The 20,010-nt window shown below is 39.7% G+C and overlaps 2 protein-coding genes across 8 annotated transcripts in view; one reads left to right on the forward strand and one right to left on the reverse strand.

The window, feature by feature from the left end:
• The window catches only part of OPA1 (OPA1 mitochondrial dynamin like GTPase), a 49,980-nt gene extending 42,678 nt beyond the window's left edge, over positions 1-7,302 (reverse strand). For 5 of the 7 annotated variants that reach the window (XM_052686995.1, XM_052686991.1, XM_052686990.1 and 2 more), the window contains exons 1-6: positions 7,137-7,302; positions 4,642-4,960; positions 3,855-3,951; positions 2,727-2,834; positions 1,474-1,527; positions 793-860 (exon numbers count right to left, since the gene is read on the reverse strand). In XM_052686995.1, the coding sequence (XP_052542955.1) occupies positions 793-860; positions 1,474-1,527; positions 2,727-2,834; positions 3,855-3,951; positions 4,642-4,960; positions 7,137-7,165 (675 nt within the window). In that variant the 5' untranslated portion in view covers positions 7,166-7,302. The remainder of the gene's footprint in view (positions 1-792; positions 861-1,473; positions 1,528-2,726; positions 2,835-3,854; positions 3,952-4,641; positions 4,961-7,136) is intronic. The other 2 variants (XM_052686997.1, XM_052686994.1) reach the window with 1 other exon arrangement.
• A 2,507-nt stretch (positions 7,303-9,809) lies between these two features.
• Positions 9,810-20,010, forward strand: part of LOC128082647 (probable cation-transporting ATPase 13A4) — a 33,725-nt gene continuing 23,524 nt past the window's right edge. The window contains exons 1-6 of the mRNA XM_052686989.1: positions 9,810-10,153; positions 15,112-15,285; positions 17,565-17,702; positions 19,038-19,108; positions 19,200-19,280; positions 19,904-19,973. Of these exons, the coding sequence (XP_052542949.1) occupies positions 10,016-10,153; positions 15,112-15,285; positions 17,565-17,702; positions 19,038-19,108; positions 19,200-19,280; positions 19,904-19,973 (672 nt within the window). The 5' untranslated portion in view covers positions 9,810-10,015. The remainder of the gene's footprint in view (positions 10,154-15,111; positions 15,286-17,564; positions 17,703-19,037; positions 19,109-19,199; positions 19,281-19,903; positions 19,974-20,010) is intronic.

The following is a 20,010-nucleotide window of genomic DNA, read 5'->3' on the forward strand; positions in this document are numbered from 1 at the left end:
TGCCTGCATATACAGAAATGCCTTTTACATAAAGCCACAATGAAACTTCAGTAAATGCTAAATACTCAGTTGGAAAAAAATTTTTACAAATGTCCCCAAATTTATTGTTTTCACTCTTTTTTTTCCCTCCCTTACAAAAGCAGCATACACAGGAAAAATGAAAAGCCTTTAAAAGAACGAACAACATCACCATTGAAAGATAACACCTACTTTTCATTAAAGGAAAAGATTAAATTTCACCTTTGTGACTTCAAGGAAAAATATTAAAACTTCAAAGTTACAAGGTAACCAGTTTTTTTTAAAGGAAATCATAATAAAATGTGACTTTCTAAATAAACTAAAAGGACAGACTGCTTAAAGCAGTTCTTTACTGAGGCAAAGATCCTTAAACAAGGAATCACAACTGTGAACAGGACAGTGGAAACGAAGCTGCAAGCAGGAAAGCTTCCAAATAACTAGAAGCCTAAACAAACTTTGCCAGTACAGTATCAATTCAAATGCTACTGAGAATGCATTCAAAAAATATCCAAGTGCACACAAAAACCTAAATGACTTTCTTCTTACAAGCCAAGTTTCTGAACAATGTCGTTCCTAAACAGTTTTATTGGCTGCCTTGAATTTTCCTTACACCAAGATGTGTTTAGCACCATACTGCTTATACATTAATGGCAAGAACTCATACTTGTCCTTTATCAAGCTGATTCAAATAAATATTCATACCAGCTATCGAAGAATTTGAAAAGTATCTGCTGTCAAGACCTCTTTTTTCTATTTTTGCTAAAGAATAATTACCTTTTTGTACTGTTTGTCACCGTCATAACCCTGGTCTGTAGCTCTGAATGCTGTTTCTCCTGGAGTACCTACAACATAATTAGAGTAACTTGTTACAATAAGCAAAACACACTGAGATGTATTCAATCTACATCTATCCGATGTAAAACAAAAAAGTTTTAACCCCTATTGTTAGTAAATCAGTGATCTTGTTATCAACCCAAGATTTACTATAAACTGAAAGAGAAACTCAGTTTAGAATTCATCTGAAACTTATACCAAATACAGTTTGAGTGAAATCACTTATTATCAAAAGGAAGCAGGCAGATTCAGCTAGACAAATATTCTGAAACCTCTTTTTTTTTTTTTAGTTATATATTTCTGAGGATAATACAAATTCCACTGGTGTTACCATAATGAAAAAAAAAGTATCTATTCTTCCCTACAGTAACAATGCAGGTTTGCAAAGCAAGCGTCTTGGGATATGCCTGAAATAAAATGCATCAACTAAGAACTATGCCAGAGAAACACCAACAACTTGTTCTCTCAAGGGTGGATCTATTTGGAAGGTATTTGTAATGCAAAACAAAATGCAGTGAATAGCTGTGCTCACATCAACATCCACTGCTCTTGGCACAGCGGTGTCTTAAGAGCTGGCTTTAAGGAGGCAGGTTAAGGGCAGTAAAAAGGGCTTTTACACACCTAACAACAGAAGTAGATCAGAAGCTCCTATGACTTCACTAACCAAATTGTAACCTGTGAAAAATCAGCAGAAGAGGGGAAATAAAAATTATATATACAAAGCAAAATGCAAACCAAAGATGAGGGATCTTTGTCTCATTTGGAGGACAACAAAAGTGTAAGTGCTAACTATGCCCATGTGAGTATGCTAGCAAATCCCACTAGAATAGGTGATATCTCACAGTACTAGTCAATTAAACATTTTTAAACAGCCAAAGCACAAAGGAGATTGTCATCTACTTGTCAGTCTGTTGACCTTGATCCTGCTGAGTTTGTAATGAGATGAATCAACTATTTCTACCATTAACAGTATTTTAAGAAAAGGAAAACACACTTCTGAGGTAGACTGATAGGTAAATATTTTCAAATACACTTAAAGCAGACTGTAACACCTCATAGATACAATCTTTCATAAACATGAATTTATCTGGTTTGGTAATTATGAAGGTATAGACCAGAAAGAATCTTCTCCTCTGTTACAAGAATCACTGGATTGAGCTCTCAGCTGTGTTAAAGAGCAAGTCAGATAATGATGGATCATTTTCCTTGTTTTAAAAAGCAGTTCATTATTCAGAAGTTAGCTATTTACATGTCCTAAAATCGGGAAAACTTTAAGCCTAGTGGCATCTGAACATGAGGAATTGACAAACAACCCCCCTATATTTTGTGAAGGATTTAAAACTCCTGCTTATTCCATTCAAACACAACCTCTACCTAAACCGAATCCACCAAAGAGTCCTTCTGGAGCTGTGTCCAGACTGAAAACATTCCTCAACCCAAAATCATTCCTTGGTTACAAATCCCCTACTTCACATGCTTGCAACATTAAGAACATACTTTCAGTACCCAACTCCGTCTTCCTGCAACAGCTATAAAACTGTTACTGACCAGGGCCACTCACAGCTTCTGCAAATTCCAGCCAGACACATCCAGCTTCCACAACTTACTGAAAATATCAGGTGTCAATCTGCTTCTTTACAGGTGCACAAGGATTCTATTTTTCTATTCAGTTTCACATTTTGGTTCTTAGCACTTGCTACTAGAATTCGTGCCTTTAAAAATACGTTTCACTTACCTCTATCCAGAACACTTTCAGACGAGATAATAAGTATGCATTTCGAGGATCCATTCCCTTTTAGCACAAAAGGATGAGACCTCACCTTGCAATACCTTATGTTCTCAAAATTAAAACTAAGCTGAAAAATTATTCTCACCAGGAGAAAAAATTCCTTTCAGTGAGGTGAAGCTCTCCCCAATCTTCTCGAAGTCAGGCAGAAGTTTGGCAAGGTCATCGGCATCAGGAAGGGCTTTGATAAGTTTTTCTACAAAAACAGTACAAGAACTAGTGAACAGTTTTTCTTTTCTATTATTTTTGTGAACAAAGAAACTTGGGCTGTAAAACCAAGTAACTTTTCCAGTAACTTCTTAAAAAAAAAACAAAAAAAACAAAGCTTATTTCCACATGCACCTCCCCCATTAGTATTGGGAAAGTCTATCAGAGCTGCAAAAGCACCTGTTTCTTTAGACTTTGAACTTCCTGATAACTTGGTTGCCTGAAGTACTTAAAAACTGTGTGAAACTGATTCATGCATTTCACTGCGTTTCACACATTACCTCACATACTCAGGAGATGTTTTAAAGAATCTGAACAAGAAAACATTAGTCTCCCTTATTCAATCCCAGTGTTTAACATTACCTACACAATGTCTGTACATGTAGTGGAAATCTTCCTCAACGTTTTTTTCAAAGCAAAGAACACTGCCCTACTACTCAACATACACAAGAAGTAACTCAGTGTGTTCTTCACATTTTAATCTCAGAATATACAAGAAAACTACTCCAACCACAAAGGTCAGAAAAACAAAATATGTTTTTTTCATTTTCTTAAATCTGCATCTCCATAACAGTTTTACAGATATTTCTATAAGCTTACACACATTTGATTGGACATTTAATTATACACATATTTTAATTGTATATTTATATTTTTGTTTTTACTTGCTAGCCATTCATTGAAGAACCCTACGCGTAACAGCCAAAACCTATTTAAGTCCTCTTGGCCTGAGAGGTTGATTTGAATAACATGAATACATGGTCACATTAAAGGACCAAGAATATTCTCAAATGAAAGGATGAATGATGGAATATCGATGCTAAGTAACACTTAACTTCTTCCAAAACAACACACTAATGCAAGTAGCTTCTTAAGACATACCTAAAACTCTGTAACAACACAAATACACCCAAATTACAGCTATAAAGCTACCACTGCACTGGAGACAGGCACTATGAGCCACATGCTTGTGTTCAGATACAGAGAAACATTTCTGCTTTTGTGATACCTAAGTCAATGTGCTCATCAAGCTCCCAGATGAAGTCAGGAATAATCCACTTATATTCATCAAGATCAGGCATCATGTCCTTCCACTGATCATATGTCTAGGACATAAAGGAAACAAACAATAGAAATAGAAGAAATGCATGTAGAGATGCACATGAGCAATCAACTGAAAAGTAGCATCTACACAGAAAACATACGAACCCACCATCTTTTAGATATGTATAATGCTGTTCAGGTCTCTGAAAATATACTGTAACCCTCTTAAAAATTTGTTTTCCATTTTGACTCACTGTAACAGGATGGTTACTGCAATAATGTCAGCAGAGCAGCAAGATCCTAGGCTGCAGCAAGTGAGAATTTGCTCAAACAACAAAAGCCGTGGGCACAGAAATAAAGGAAAGAAACTGCTTACCTTCAGAAGGCCTCAGGTAGGCAGGGATCTCCACTGAGATTCCCTTGCCTCCCACTGTTAACCCTTAAACGGGGTCTGGGAAGGAGTGCATCTAGGCTCCACCAGTACAAATCACTCAGGTGCACTGCATGCACCCTGGGTTGGCCTTGGGTTGAGCTCCCTGGGTTGGCCCTGCCTTCCCTCCAGGTGCTCAATCACTGCTTCAGGCCATGACTCAGCATTTCTGCTACACTCATCTTTACTTTCATTAGTTAATCAAAACATGATAGGCTGTATTTCTGTAGATACACCAAGAACTATTGTTATGAAACAAATAATAACAAACAATAAATATGTATAAAAGATAAACACACAAAATAACACATAAGATAAATACCTTCTTAGCTGTGTAACCACCACCTACAGCAGACCCCAATATAAGATAGCGAATTTTGAGAAGCCTTGATGCTAGTCTAGCTAGCCAAAAGTTCCTGTAGGACTGGTATCCATATTTCACATTTAAAAGTTTTGTTTTGCGTAGGGGAAGACGATTAAGAGAAGAGAACTGTTGAAGGGATATCCTTAATGGACGTCTTTGAAATTTCAAACTTGGATGGTAGGGATGATGGACGCTTCGGGAAACCAGGTGCAAGTTTTGTAGTGGTGATTTTCTTTTTATTCCATAGGTGCTGCTTGCTAGACTCCTGCAGATGACACTAAAAGAAAGAAAGAAAGACTAAGTAACAGATATCCTCGACATGCCATTAACTCAGTAACCTCTTCAGAAGCAATCCATGTTACATTTTAGCTGGTTACAGATAAATTAGAGCAAGGTTCTGAATGTCCAGCTACCATTGCTGCGCTAACAGGAAAATAAAAGCTATAAACAGTATTCATTGGCACAGCATTTCCAGTGATTACTGAAAAACAAACAAACAACAAACACCTCAAATACCATTTATAAGTTCTGTTGTTAAGTAGATTTAAATTCCACAGAAGATTAGGGGAAAAACATCTCAGTTTGGGCATAGTTTGGGCAACAAGTCGCTGAGTCCACAGAAAACTACCACCAACTTGCTACATAAATGAAAGCTTTATAGCCTGGCCTATTTACCTAATGTTTTCTAAAAGTTAGACTTGAGTAGATTTTGAAGAGGGTTTTCAAACTTCAAAAAACAACAGGCATACAAAAAAATCTCCAACAAAATGCATTTTCCTTTTTTTTTGGCAAAGCTGATCCTTCTGAAGAGCTGAAGGATTTATCTGAAGAAATCTTTCAGTTTCCTTCCCTCTAATTCACAATGGTTCTAGGATTACAGCATTACTATTTTCTCTCAGGTCATGCATAGACAAGATTACTTCTGGACATGTCTGCACTGTGCTTATTGAAGACTTCAGTAAAGTAATGCAGATTTACTTACAATGAAGACTTTCAGTGTGAATGAAAAGCACAGTTCAAACACAGAAACTTATCAATCTTGCCAGCACTAAAATGCACAGATAAGTTGGACTATCTTGACTTATGCTATCTGCAGGCTTCAACATTTTGAGGTAGAGAAATGGTTTAGAGAAATGACAACAGCTCTGGAAAAAGTGATTTATTTTATACCTTTTTAGTTTCACCATCCTACCAGAACAGTTCACATTACATCATTTGCTGGATGCAAAATTTGAGTGAAGTTACAGTTCCTGAAATTAATACTTGTTCCTTGATGCTTTTTTCAGGGTTCTCCATGTTCTCAAATGCATTTACTTACGAAGGGGGCAAACTACAAAGAAGAAAGTGTTTCATACCACTGAGAAGATAAACTATTCATGCTGCAATCCTTAACAATTTCATATTCAGGGATCCTAGAGAGAGTATATAAGTGAATCACAGAAACTGAAAATAAACTCTACAGTAAATATAATCTTTCCTCTGAGATGTGTTGTGTACTAGAGATGGCACTGTCTCTCACAGGCACACTCTTAACCTCCAAACAAGTGGAAGACTTGGCTACAAAAACACTTCTAACACGGAAATCGAGCCTTCGGAAGGAAAGTTAAAAATCAGTGACATTTTCAGCTCTCAAAAAACTTTGCTGATGGTGACTGCCCTTGAAGACAGATGTTATTCAGGCTGTGGTAAGCTGGGATGAAGCAAGCCAACAACAGCACCGTTATTTGCTTTCTTGCGCTACCACTGCCATTACACAGATACTGACATTCTTCAGCAGAGACCAAGCAGTGGTGCACGCTACAGCAACCTCTCCCATCAACAGCCTTCAGCAGGTGGAAAACGTTTTCAGAGGTCCATAACTTCCCTCTCTGCGATGGTCCCTTTAAAACACACTCTTTTCCATTGCTCACTCTGCAGTTCTATCACAAACCAGTTCTATCACAAACCATAAGGCAACAGCTTCAACAACAAGTGCCTGCTGAGCGCTCTCACAGCTTAAGCTTTCAGTGTGCGCATATAGAAGCTTACAGTAAAAACAACAACTCAAGCACTACAGCCAAGGTTCCATTCACTGCTTCGCCTCCCCTTCCTGCTGTTGAAAATGACTGATGAAAATTGACTCAAAAAAACCACAAGACCTTCCCTGAGAGGCGCAGTTACACTGAAACGGTACCAAAACACCACGACCGAACCAGCTGTTCCGTGACCTCTGGCAAGCTGCCTCAACAACTGCACACCAAACACGAACACACAGCTGTGCCACAGAACCCGCCTGACTACCGGCCCGCAACTGGGCTACGCTGGTGTAGCACAAGTCAAAGAATACTGGAAAGGACGAGGAAAAAGGCCCGCAGCTCCCATACCCGAGCAGCGCGCTCGGAAGCCAGCACCCCTCCGCCCGGGGCCGGACCCAATCCTCAGCTGCGGCCCCGGCCTGCCCCCTGCCCGCTCACCAAGCCGCCGCCGCCCTCGTTCGCCACATCCTAAAGGCCAGGAGGTGCCGGGGAGGAGGAGAAGGAAGAAAGGCCGCACGAAGATCCTCCGTCGCAGCCGCGGCCAAGGGCAGGGAGGGCCGCCACCGCCGGGCTGCCGAGCCGCTCCGCTTCCGGGTCCCCGGTCCGCGTTGTGAGGTCCGGCTGGAAACTCCGCCCCTCCCAAAGGTTCCGGCTGCGCCGTTCCAGCCCGGCAGAGGCGTGCAGCACCTGCGGCTGTGCTTCTGGCACGGTGCGGAACCTCCGTTCCCGGAGGGGCTCAAACAGCTGTGATGCTGAAGAAGGGCAAGGAGCGGGTGGCGGCGCTGCCTCAGGTACTGAAAAGCGAGAGGCGTTCTTCAGTGCCCTTCTGCCCACTGTTGGGTCGCAGGCAGGATGCCTGGAAGTGGAAGAGGAGCCAAGAGGGATCGGCAGGGCTGTTCCTCTGCCCGCAGACGATCACTTCATGAAATTCTTGGCTTGTGCCAAGCCGCTGTGTACAGACCTCGGGCGCTGGAGTCTGGTAGTGCCGGTGCTCGTAGTTACTTCTCAAAGCCTCCCTCAGGTTGCACAACACGAAGTCAATCTTCCTTGCACACCGTGTCTCCCAACTCCTTTCACTTTCTGCTCTGTGCTGTCTCCGGGCACCTTGACCATTGCAGGACATAAAGAGAAGTTTGGGGCGAGTTATAGGTCAGGATACCGTTAATCGCAGGGGGGGTTGGAGTAGAAGATGTTCAAGGAACACTTTCAGGTTGGATATTAGGAAAAATCTCTTTCTCAGATAGAAGGGTAATGCATTGGGACCGGCTGCCCAGGGAGGCGGTGGAGTCGTTGTTCCTGGAGGTGTGATTTTTATCTGTTTTTGAAGCAAATTTCAAATTAATAAGAGGAATGGTGACACTGTCGGTAGAAGCCAATACAAATAACTACTGATGTGCATAAACAGACCTGTAATACTTGGTTTGAACAGTAGGGGGCATCATTTAACTGCAGGTTCTGCGTTAGGGTATTGCATTTTCTGCAGATAAAAGCCCTCCTTGAGAAAATGGACAAATTCCACCATCTTCATTCCTTCTGGATGAACAGACTTTTCTGAAATGCTATGCCAGGTTGCCAATCTACGGAAATTATGAATTTTTTAACTCTTTAATCTAAGCCTCCTTTATTTTTGGTCGTGAAGATGCAAATCTCCCAAATAAGGGTGTTATATAGGAGTAGAAAATGTCATCAGAAGCTGGACTTGGGCTATAAGCAATAAATAGATTGGGTGAGTTGTGATTCTTCCCTGGAGTTCCAGGTTTGGTGTGATCTGCTTGACACTCTCTTCTCTGGAAGTGCTGCCCAGTGACACATGCTGCATCCTACTTTTCTTCACACACCATAAGGAGCAAAGCTGACATTTGATGAAGCAGCAAAAGCTGATCAGGCAGAAAAATTGTTTGTGGCACTCCTGTTTTCCATTGCTGTCACCTCCCAAAATAATGAGTCATTTCCCAAAACCATTAGCCTGCTTTGGAAAAGTTGCCTTTGCAGTTGTTTCCTGTCTGTTATAGATTTTAAATAGTGCTGAACTTTATAAATATGTTTATCATAAATGGACTATATTGTATTCTTTCTAATTTTTAATGGAAAATTTTGACTCTTAGGTAATAACTGGAATTTTGTTGCCGAGTCTCAGAAGAACAAACTGAAATGGGCGATTTTTCTTGTGTTGGTTGGCCAACCTCCTTCATTTCTTCCTTTCTCTTCCAACCATTTCTGACTTTTCAGTTTTTCTGAGTCCGCCAGTCCTGCCCATCACATGAAACAGGCGATGGCCATTCATGGTGCTTGAGATGTTTGTGGCTTATCCAAGTGCATGCCACATGGAACCGAAGTGCAGATGAGCAGGAACGAACTTGGCATGCCCTGGTCTGTTTCAGTCATTCTAGAAATAATAATTTAGTTTCCTTAACATATTTTCTGGAAGAACAGGTTTGCCTCTCCTGACCTCATTCCTACAATGTTTGATGTACAACTTCTTAAAAAATAGCAAAGGACAAGGAAACAGTAATGACAATGAGAATGAATCACAGGAATAATAAACAATTCAGCCCAGAGAAGTGAAAAAAGGAAGTGATAAAACCCTGATTGCTGTTTTTGTTTCTTTTAATTTTTATTATTCTTTTGTGAGCTTCATTTTGACCCTGTATAAGAGGTCAGAGACATTTGTACCCGGCTCTCTGACATCACAAAGAGCTCTAGTTTTGCTGAAGTGTGAATAAATAACTACAATTACTTTCCCCAAAGTTATATAGTAAGGTCAGAAGATGTTCTGTGACAATATTTTTAATAATTAACAATAATATTGATCACAGACCCTACATGGCAGGATCCTTACACTTAGCCAGTACACAAATCCACCTGCACAAACTAGAGCCAGAACTTGAATTTTCTCCAAGGAACATGAGGGAATCGCAGCTGGACGGGCTGGTTGCTAAGAGTAGAACAACAGCAAGGCCTATTGTCCTTCTCATTTGGACACGCTCCCTAGTCCCCAGTAATTCTATAATCTCTTGAGAAGACATATTCACCTCTTGCCCACCCCTGAAAAATGCATGCCAGCAGCACTTGCTGCACTATCAGAGCTATGACCAGGATTCTTGCTCTGACAAATGCATATCAGATCTAATTTTTGTTTTCCCCGGTGTCTTCAAGTGAGTTTTATTTCAAGGTATCCCCTCAATCTCAAAACCCCAACAACAGAATGAAAGGAGGAGGGATGAATGTTACCTGTTTACCCCACGGAGAGGGAGGAGCTCCATTCTTCAAACAAAAGCAGAGTTGGAAAGAAGGTGTGTACTTAGAACACTTCCTCAATGTGGACATTCAAGCCACACAACACTGAAGACTTGTCCCGAGGGTGCTGTACAAAGTCTCCAGAAGGTCATTTCATGGGGGAAAATCCTGCTAAGAGCCATTATGCACTGCTTAACCAGGGAGAGGAGAATGAAATGGTGAGTCGTTTTATCTTTGCCTAGGTCTTTCTCAATTCAAAGCAGCAGATGGCACGTGTTCTGCAATAAAATGATACAGTCTGTAATTGAATTATGAATGGTAGTATCTCCATAGCAGAAACATACAGTTATAAAGAGATATGTATGTATGTATATATATATACTTATTTATTTTTTAACTGAAAGAATACTAAGTTGGGTATGTCCACTAGATGTAATTTATTTTTACCTCCAGCAGGAGATAACTTCACAGAATCTTAGAAGAAGCTGACAGAATACTGATGTAGTATTGTAAAACTAGCCACTGCTGGCCTTGTCCCAGCCTGAGGGTTGGCCTAGAGTAGCGTTCCTAAACATTTAACAGCTGAATCTCTAGGGTGAGCTCCATCTGGATGAGATGGGAATCTTGAATCTTCTCTAGAACTAAAAAAAAAACACCAATGAAACACTTCTTGTGTTTGTATAAATTGTTAGCTAAAGCAGTCTGTTGAATTAGCAACACTATTTTAGCCTGGGAACCTGTATTAAACTGGATTTCTAATTACAGAACTATGGTTTTTCCAGGGAGGAGAACGTTGTTGAGTGTGTTTCTGATAGAACAACACTGAATGTTGCTCCTGGCTTCAGAGGGAATGGGAACAAACCTCTAATGAAAGGGGTTCCAATTGCTAAGAAGGAGATTCAGATATTAAATTCATTGTGAATCTTTACCGGTCTTTCAAGTCTAATCCTATTACCTGTTGCTACAGCAACAAGTTATTAGTAATAGGGTACCTGGTGATTGGGTTGCCAGAATAATGATATTTCACAGCCACTGTTCAGATTTCTTTCTCTTTAGTACCTACAAGCCATGTTTTCACCAAGGAAAAGGGTGCTTGAACTTGTTTCACTTTTGCATTTCATTTCTACTGAGCAGATGACTCTGCAGTTATAGGGAATTTTTCTTTTAACCATAAGTAACAGACTTGCTGAATATTAGAGTAATAAGCCCTTGAGAGCTGGCTTTGTATGATTGCAGATGGAGCTAAGAGCCTTTCATTGAATAATTGTGTTTTCTGCCAACTGAGCGGGTCTGACAGTCCAATAATTCATTGCCCCTCCATAGACCCCTCACTCACAAGTTGAAACTCTTCTCTATTTGTTACTCTTCTGACTGTTAGGAGTTCCAAGAGAAAGGTATTGTCAACAGGCAGGGAAACAGTTTTACAATACACTAGAATTAATTAAAAATTATGGCACAGAGAGGAGTCCTTTGTACAGCCTCTTTTGTAGGCAGTGTTATGTCCTATGAAATGACAAGAAACACTTTGGAGTGTTACAGACAGCTAATCTTAGCTTTGGTTTTCATCACTTGTAGTTTTTGGGCTGCTGTGAACCTAAGTTATTTAACTGCATGTTATATATCAAGCCATAACAATCTGCCCATGGAATACAGAAGGTGCAAATCTGTATATTTCAGGTGAGCATGTATACATTAGTACCACTTCCTTGTGCAGTGAAATACAAGCCAACAGAAGTTGTTTTCTTCCTTACCATCGTCAAACCAAGCTGACAGATGTGCTCTTATTGGTGACATCAACACCAGGATTTTTGTCAGCCCAGGAAGCATTGCTTGTCATAGCAGACATAGATTTTCTTGGGAGATCTTTGCAGTGTTGACCTAGCAAATCCTGGATAAGCTTGAAGGCTTTCCAAACACTAATAACACTAAGACACTAAGACATTCACGTGGCTAGACCAACCTGCTGAGAAACTTTCACGATATATGTGCCTGTTCCCACTTTTTCATACACACTGTGATTACCAGTGTTGTGGGTCAAATATTCACCTTTTTTTCTTTTTCGAGAAGGGAATATTTTGAAAATTCTTCAGAAGAACAAATCCTTATTGACCTATTTGATAAATGAGAAGTGGTTTTATTTATTCCATTTCTTTTTAAGCAAGGAATTATTTATTTACTAAATGTTTTTATGAATTCGTCATTCATTGCTTGAGTTCTTCCTGCAGAAGGCACAGTCAGAAAACCAGCTGAATGTAACAGGAGGTTTTATTCTAAAGCAGAGCATTGAAAGGGGAGCTTTGGGACAAGTAAGGTTTGGAGCTTGGTTTGTTTCCCTGTTCAGTTTTTCATCAGAAAAACGTGGCCCAGGTAATGTGCTCCAGACACTTCCAAACCTTGGAAAAACCTTGCTTTACTTTGGCTTATGAAACCAGATATGAAACAGCAGTTAACATCTGTTGTTTATTCTTTCCCAGATCACTTCTTGTAGAGCTCCTGAATACCTACATTCAGAAATGCCATGTTCATCAAGAAACAAACCAATCTGAACCAACGCTTAGGGCAGAGTGTGCACTGTGTCAGAACAGCTTAAAAGTATCCATGTCAGGCAACTCCATTGTCAGAATCAGCAAGATTTAACAATACTGGATGACCTGAGAGCAAGGCCCTTTTTTCCCCCAGCTATTTTCCTTCTTTTCCTGTGTCCTAGTTTTCAAGATAGGGAATACTGATGCTTTCTTGATTTTGAAAAATATCTTGAAATCTAGAAGATTAAACTGTTTTGTTTTGTTTTGTTTTGTTTGAGGTAAAAACAAACACCTGAAAACACGCAGGTGTAGGTAGAACTCAGATGTTGATATGTAGATGCCTTTTTCTCTAGGCAGAGAAAGTCAGAATCTGCCTTAGCTCTGTGGATTCTGTTTCCTCTGTTTGCTCACTGTTTCTGTTTGCTTGCTGTTCCGTGAATGCCCTGCAGTGTACAGGGATTAATTGTTTGCTGTGTATTTTTATTTAAGCCCTTTTGGTTGTTGATTTGCATAAACTAGGAAGTCTCATTTCAAAAATACAAGAAATTGGACAGATGCATTTTGGCACATGACTCACCCCAATGTTGCCATTGTGAAAGAGGACACCATTATCCCTCCAAACACATTGCTTTTGTGGGTGGACCTCTTGATTAATTTGACATGTAAGGCTTGGGGAATCATTCGGCATTTCTGAAGAGAAAAACACTGCCAACAGAGGATGAGCCCAGATGACTGCCAGTCACATACTAGGTGCCCACCCTCACCCTTTTTAATTGTACTACCTACAGCTTTATTGACCTCTCAGACTTTGGGTGTAAGGCACAAAAGATGGAAATTAAAGGAATGAATCACTCACAGAAGCAAGATGCACATGGCAGCAATCTCATTCTTCCCCACCCTGATATACAGGCCCATCCCAATTTGGAAAGATTATTCTAGTTATTTCAGGTCCAGCTATTTACTGCAGGAAATCTGAAGGCATGCTCTTTTAACAGTTCTTCCCTTAGGCATCTCTATCTACTTGGGAGTTTCTTTACCTTGCTGACAGGCTGTGATGTCTGGAGACAGGCATCTGCATCTTGCTAGTAACTGATTGTTGCAAACTGTGAGTTTGCATCATTGTATGTACTATTCTGTATGCTGGTGTTGACACTAATTTTGTAACCTTTTTGTTGAGAATACAACTAGACAGAAGTGCATGGAAAGCCTTTTACCTGTCTGTTGGAGCAATTAGTGAATACTAATAGCACGACTGCTACACCAACCACCTTAAAATAGTGTTGCCTATCTGCTGGCCTGCATGAAGTTCCTTCTATCTGCAGCTATGCTGCTCAGAGACTATAGAAACCTCTGAAAATGCTGAGCATGTGCATCTCAAGGTGGTATAAACATGTCCTGTGCAATGCAAGCCACTTATTTGCATAGCCTCCCATACTTCTTTCCACAGTTGCCATTTTCTTCTGTTTAGAAGCCCTATGGAGACCACCTAGGTGAATGGAGTCCATCATCCAGGGAATGACAGAGTGCAGGCAGGTTGTTCCCAGCGGAAGCACAGGGTAGGGCCTGCGTTTCGCATAATAAGCAAAGGCACCAGCACAGAACCAGGAATTATGTATTACTCATCCTTCCAATTACATTATCTTTTCTTCTCCCCTTGTGAATAGATCTTGCAATATCTGTAGCTGCAGATATCTGATCTTGAGAAGCAGATTGCACAATTGCTGCAGATATACTAAGAAGAAGGAGATTGAGGAATCTTAACCCTTACGTTAGCAAATTCCCTTGGTCATCTGATGTAATTGCGGCTATTCTATCTTTCACTTAGATCAGGACTCGGTCTGCTCTGTAAAGTCACTTTGTACACTTTGTTTCACCTTTACCCAACCTCTGATAGCACCACAGAGATTTTGGCCATGCTACCATGACCTGGCAGTTCTTAAACTATAATGCTGACAGTCATCCCTTTGAAGTTTTGGGCAGGTCACCTTGCCTCATTGTAACAATTTCCCCAGCTTTAAAAAGGAGTAATGATACCTACTCATACAGCTACAGACAGTAGCTTCCTTTTGCCCTCTGAACATGTAAAGCATTGTGCAAGTGTTCATTAGCTGTTCCTAATAACAGTTATTATTATTTTGGGATGTTAGGACAGTAGCATATTGGCAAGGTCCCAAATCCCCACACTGAAGCTGTTGTGGAAGGTGGTAACAGCCCTACAAATACGGTGCCAAGTTTTACAATGCAGCTCCAGCAGGTCTCACCCAGAGATCTTAAGAAAAGCTGAGCAAGCAAGCTTGGCTTCCTGTCTTAAGGCCTAAATGTTAGGACCTTTATATTTCGATATCATTTCAAATCATTCTTACTTTTTCATCCACAGAATCACAACTAAATAAATCTGTGTTAGAAGTTCGGACAGACTACAGGAATACGGATTTTGTGTGGGTGGATGCAAACTATGCAGAAAGCAAAATGATTTTCTGGTCATGTACTATAAAGAAGCAAAATGAAAGTTCTACAACTTTGTGGGTTTTTTGTTTGTTTGTTTTCCCCACAGTACCATACCAAACAGTATCTACGGAAGAACAGTGGATGATGGGAATCTGTATTATTCCAGATGTAAGGATGATTCTTTCCTTGTCTTTGCTGTGCAGGAAATTTTTGGCTACAAAACCCAGTGCTGCCGGAAGGCTCTGTGCATTGCTGGGTACATCTTGTCCTGTGGGGCTCTCCTGCTGCTGTTCTACTGGAAACCAGAATGGGATGTGTGGGCAAACTGTGTCCCCTGCAGCTTGGAAGAAGCAGACGTTGTGTTGCTTAGAACAACTGTAGGTGCCTACTTTAATCCTTAAATTAGTCCCTTAAATGTAGTTAATTGGAAGGTGAGTTAATTGGAATGAATCCAGTAAGCTGAAATCTCATGTTGCTGATGTGTTGCAGTAATATCTTATATTTGCTATAACTGAGTTACAGAACTCTCAACTATTACACAAACTGCATGTAAGATGATGATTGGAATGAAGGTTAAGAGCTGATCAGGCAATGAACTGAAAGACTGTGATGAAAAATCTGTAATATCTGTGATTTCATGCCTGCATTCTTTGCTCTCAAGCCTTCCAGCTCCCTTCCACCATCCCTGTGTTTTCTACACTGCAAATGCGTTCTCAAGATACCAAAGCATCAATCTTTCTCCATGTCCATTAAGATGATAATCCTGCAGAGAATGCTTTCAGAGCTGTTATATTTGGCTGGTAGTTCTTCTATTCGTTGAGGACTGCGCTGAACCTCTGCAGCATACCTTGATTTCATTTCGTGGAAACTACTGCAAAACTGAAAGAAGCAAATTGAAACTTGATTTTGAATCCTAGATGAATACTCCAGAAGCTGGCAGGGCTTGTTTGTTTCCAGAAGTTCGATTTCTTTTTTTGCTTTAAAGATTCCTGAATAATGACATGTGCTATTACAAACTGTGCCACCATTGTGTCTAAACTACCTTCTTAAATGCATTTTGCAGCTGGAATGCTGGGCTTTGGAAATCACAGATCTGCCTGTTGCGAATTTTATGTGTAAACTGCAATCTAATATGCCAGAGGGGAGATTTAAAAAACTTTTTTTTTTAATTTTATTTTTAAGAAGCATATTAGGTTTAATCTTGCTTTTTAATCTTCAGTTTGGTTTGCATTTTTAATTGCCTACTCTCGTGTGTCATTTTAAATGGATTTACTATGCCAAGCACTTTTCAGATAAATGGGTTTTAAAATGATCCTTTGTGTAATTAAACAAGAATTGAATCATATTGTAAATTCTTCTTGTCAGTAAGCTCTCTGAAAATATGCGCTGGGCATTTGCAATTGCAAATTTCTTTCTCGTGTTCTTTACTTGAAAACGACAGGTATTTTTCGCTACATTCTTTATGATCATGTTAGTTCTCAAATATGATGGCTACTGCTAATGAGAATACACGTAATCTTGTCAGCTTGATCCTGAGAGTTCTCTGGTGCCTTACATAAAACCTTCATTCATAATTTATCATCATTTCTGCAATGGCAATTCAAGAGCTTATTAACTCACTTTTGTTATTGAAGTTTGTCTGACTTTAATTTAAATAATGAGCACCTGTGTTATTGATTACTTCCCATCTCAGTCTACATCCCAATGAATACTAATTCCGAAATTTAAATAGAAGATAAATATCAGAAAATAAGTGATATTTGACTCAAAATATGGGTGTAAGGAGAGAAGTGCACAAATAATTAAGATATATTAACATTCTTAAAGATTTTCTTCTGAACCCTTAAATTATTCAAAAAGGTGCATATTTGGTACAGAATCTTACATTTCTGTTGTCAGTTCCAAGGGAATTGTAACAACTTAGTTTCCAGAACCTGGCTAGCTGAGGTAATCAGCTTTCTCCATCTGCCCAACTTCTTACATAGTGAATATTCTATATGAGTCATTTGTATAGCTAGCTTTAATGCATGTGGTTTGGTGTTCAGACCTGAGACTTAACGTGCTGGTGCTTATTACAGCAGTTGTTCAGATCTCTAAGACTGAACTACCAATGCTTGTTATCAGGCAGTTCCAGTGTTGAACTTACTTCCTTACAAAAATAGCAAGAGCATGAGCTGAGTTTGTGGCAAAATCTTGTCTAAGGTGAGAGTGTCATGGTGCTACTGGAACATTTGTTCCAATGGAATGTTAACACAGGAATGACTATGAAAAGCATTAAATATCCATCTTGCAATGCACAACTACATGCTTTTTGATGTTTTGTTTACAGTACGATCACTACATCTCAGATTGTCCCATACTATTTGCCTGTTCATTGATCATGACCTAAGTGTTCACATTCCATCCTTATCAGCCAAGCAACAGACTTCTGCTCAGTGAATTACTCTGTAGTACTTGCATTTTGAAAGGACTGTGGTTCTGCTCCCATTCTACTGATTTATCTATCAATCACAGGTGCTGGAAGGATTCTGTTGGATAGTTCTTTAAAAAAAGTTGAGCAATTCCCTAGAAAAGCCTACAGTAATCATTCACTTTATAGTGATAATGAGTTTGGTCTGATCTTGAGGGAAATTGTGCTGCTTTTGTATTTGTTTAGGATGAATTTCAGATTTATTCACGTAAGCATGTGACATGGATCTCTGTGTCTGGAATTATCAGAAGTAGGTTGGATTATCCAAGCACTGCTGAGGAAGATTCAATCTTCTACGAAGCCTTAATGAAGCCAAGTTTACAGGTAAGTCAGTTATTGCCTGCAGCATCTGGGAGATGTAGGAAATCTCAACCAGGCTTTGTGGGGTGGAAGTGAGCTGTGAAACATACTCAGCTAAGAGACCTGCTGCTGCATGGACTTGTGCTTTAATGTGTATTTGTTGGAGTCTGGTCTTGATCTGTCCACTGTTCTTGCAAAAAGGTATCCTGACCTCTTACAATTCCAGAGCTTGGAGATGCCAGTGAGGCAGTGGAAGAAGGCAGAAGATGAGTAGATCCAAGCAGATCATGTGATCCTCCATGATTTCAGTAAACACAATTAACTCAGTTTCAGAACAAGTAACAGATAGCATATAGACACTAGATCTTTGCACTTGGTAGCCCATAAAAGAGCTGTATGCCCTTCCAAGAAATAGATTTCTAACTTGTTAGCATTTATTTTTGTATCTATAATAATTTATTTCATGAGAAATTTTCATTACAAACATAAGTTCAGCTGAGCAAAGCTATTGCCTTTTTTGCTGTTTTGTGTGAGCATATCTTAACGTACATACAAAATTTTAGTGCCAGCTACTTTAATCAGCTGGCACAGTATGAAAGTGAGGACTGATTTGCAACATTCTTCAGAGGATCGAATTAGCAACATAGAAAAAACAAAACAAAAAATACAGCCCCGAAATAATAGACCCTTTGAGCAACACTCACATGAGTCAAAACATCTAGGTAGGAGAGAAGAGATTTCAAGAAGCAAAAAGCAAACAGTTTAATATTTCACTAACAATGCAAAAGCCTTTACTTACATGTTGTTTATAAAGCCTTATTGCCTTTTAAGCTACTTAATTCCACAGAGTACTGTGTAATGCCCGAGAGCTACCCAAGGACTACTCCTGCAGCAAGTTGTCTCATTTCCCGGTCTGGTTTTTAGCATTTCAATATTGGAACTCCTTTACATGCACCTAGCTACAGACCTCTTGTTAGGTTAATGACTGGTTATAGCTCCATTTTGCAGCAAGGTATAGGTTCACTATAAAATTAATTGTCTTAATTCCCTGGATAGGGAGAGTCTTCTAAAGCTGCTTTCTTATGTGCGTATGTCCATTACCTTCTTCCAGCTGGTATGAAACACCGTTATCTTTAACAGGCTTCATAATTATTGCACAGAGCAGGACATTCTCCTTTGCATGTCATAAATGATAGCAAGCATTCCTCACAGATAACAGCTCTGCGAGGGCTAAGTATTAACAATGTCTCAGAAGCCTTCCTGAAAGAGCCTTTCTCATCCATTGGAATGTCTGAGCAGGCCTGTGAGAATCATTGTTTGCTGTGCTGCAGCTCTTGCTGCCTCTGCTTTATTTTGCAGGTGAAAAGTATCCAAGTACAAAAAATCCGCTATCTCTGGAATATCTATGCAAAGCAGTTCCAGAAAGTTGGGTGAGTTCCATAGAACGATTACACAAGATTCCTGGGAAGTCAAACATTTTGGGACTGATGTCTTGAGGAAAACATACTATTTATATTTTAGAGCCCTAGAAGACTACCACACTTGTTCAGCTATACACGCCAAATTTGGTTCTGGTCTTACCTGCAATGAACAGAGTCTCAGGTATGTATGAGCCCACTCATAAAACACTCTGAGTACTCAGCATATGGATTTCAAAGAGATTAAAATTCATTGTTCTTGGTGCACTGTTCTTGAGCTTTTTTTGCATACATTAATACGCACATAATTTTAGATGAAGTGGCCATGCTTGAAAAATTGAATTAAAAATGCTGGTATGTTGTGTGTTCCTTGTCAAGGTTTTGAAATGCCTTTGAGTATTCATCACTGTTACTCTTCTCAATCAAGAAATAACTATGCTTTGTAACTTACTCTGAGCTGTTCTTGCTCGGAGTAGCAGAAAGGCTTCGGGGGATGGTGTAGATAAGTTGTTTGTGTGCTTCTTCAGTGGGACTCCATGTAGTTGTATTGAACTTGTGTTGAATTGGTTGTGTTACATTTCTTGGCTCTTGGTTTGAGTTGATTTCACAGGTAAATCAACTTTGTCTTATGTCTTTTCTGACATAAGCACTGTAAAGGATATTTTTTAAACTTTTTTTTTCTTGGAGAAACATCCTCACAGATTTTAAATTGGGATTAATACAAGCCTTTGGGACTATTAGCAGCTGCAGCTTCTTGAGATATAGTCACAACTTTACCTGTAAATGATGTATCTTTATCCCATGCAGGAGAGTGATATGTGGGCCAAACACTATTGATGTTCCAGTGATCCCTATTTGGAAACTACTCATCAAAGAGGTTCAGCATTTCTGTCAATTTTACTCTTAAGGCTATT

Source organism: Tympanuchus pallidicinctus, unplaced genomic scaffold (genome assembly GCF_026119805.1).
Source record: "Tympanuchus pallidicinctus isolate F22 unplaced genomic scaffold, pur_lepc_1.0 scaffold22, whole genome shotgun sequence".
Taxonomy (NCBI): Eukaryota; Metazoa; Chordata; class Aves; order Galliformes; family Phasianidae; genus Tympanuchus; species Tympanuchus pallidicinctus.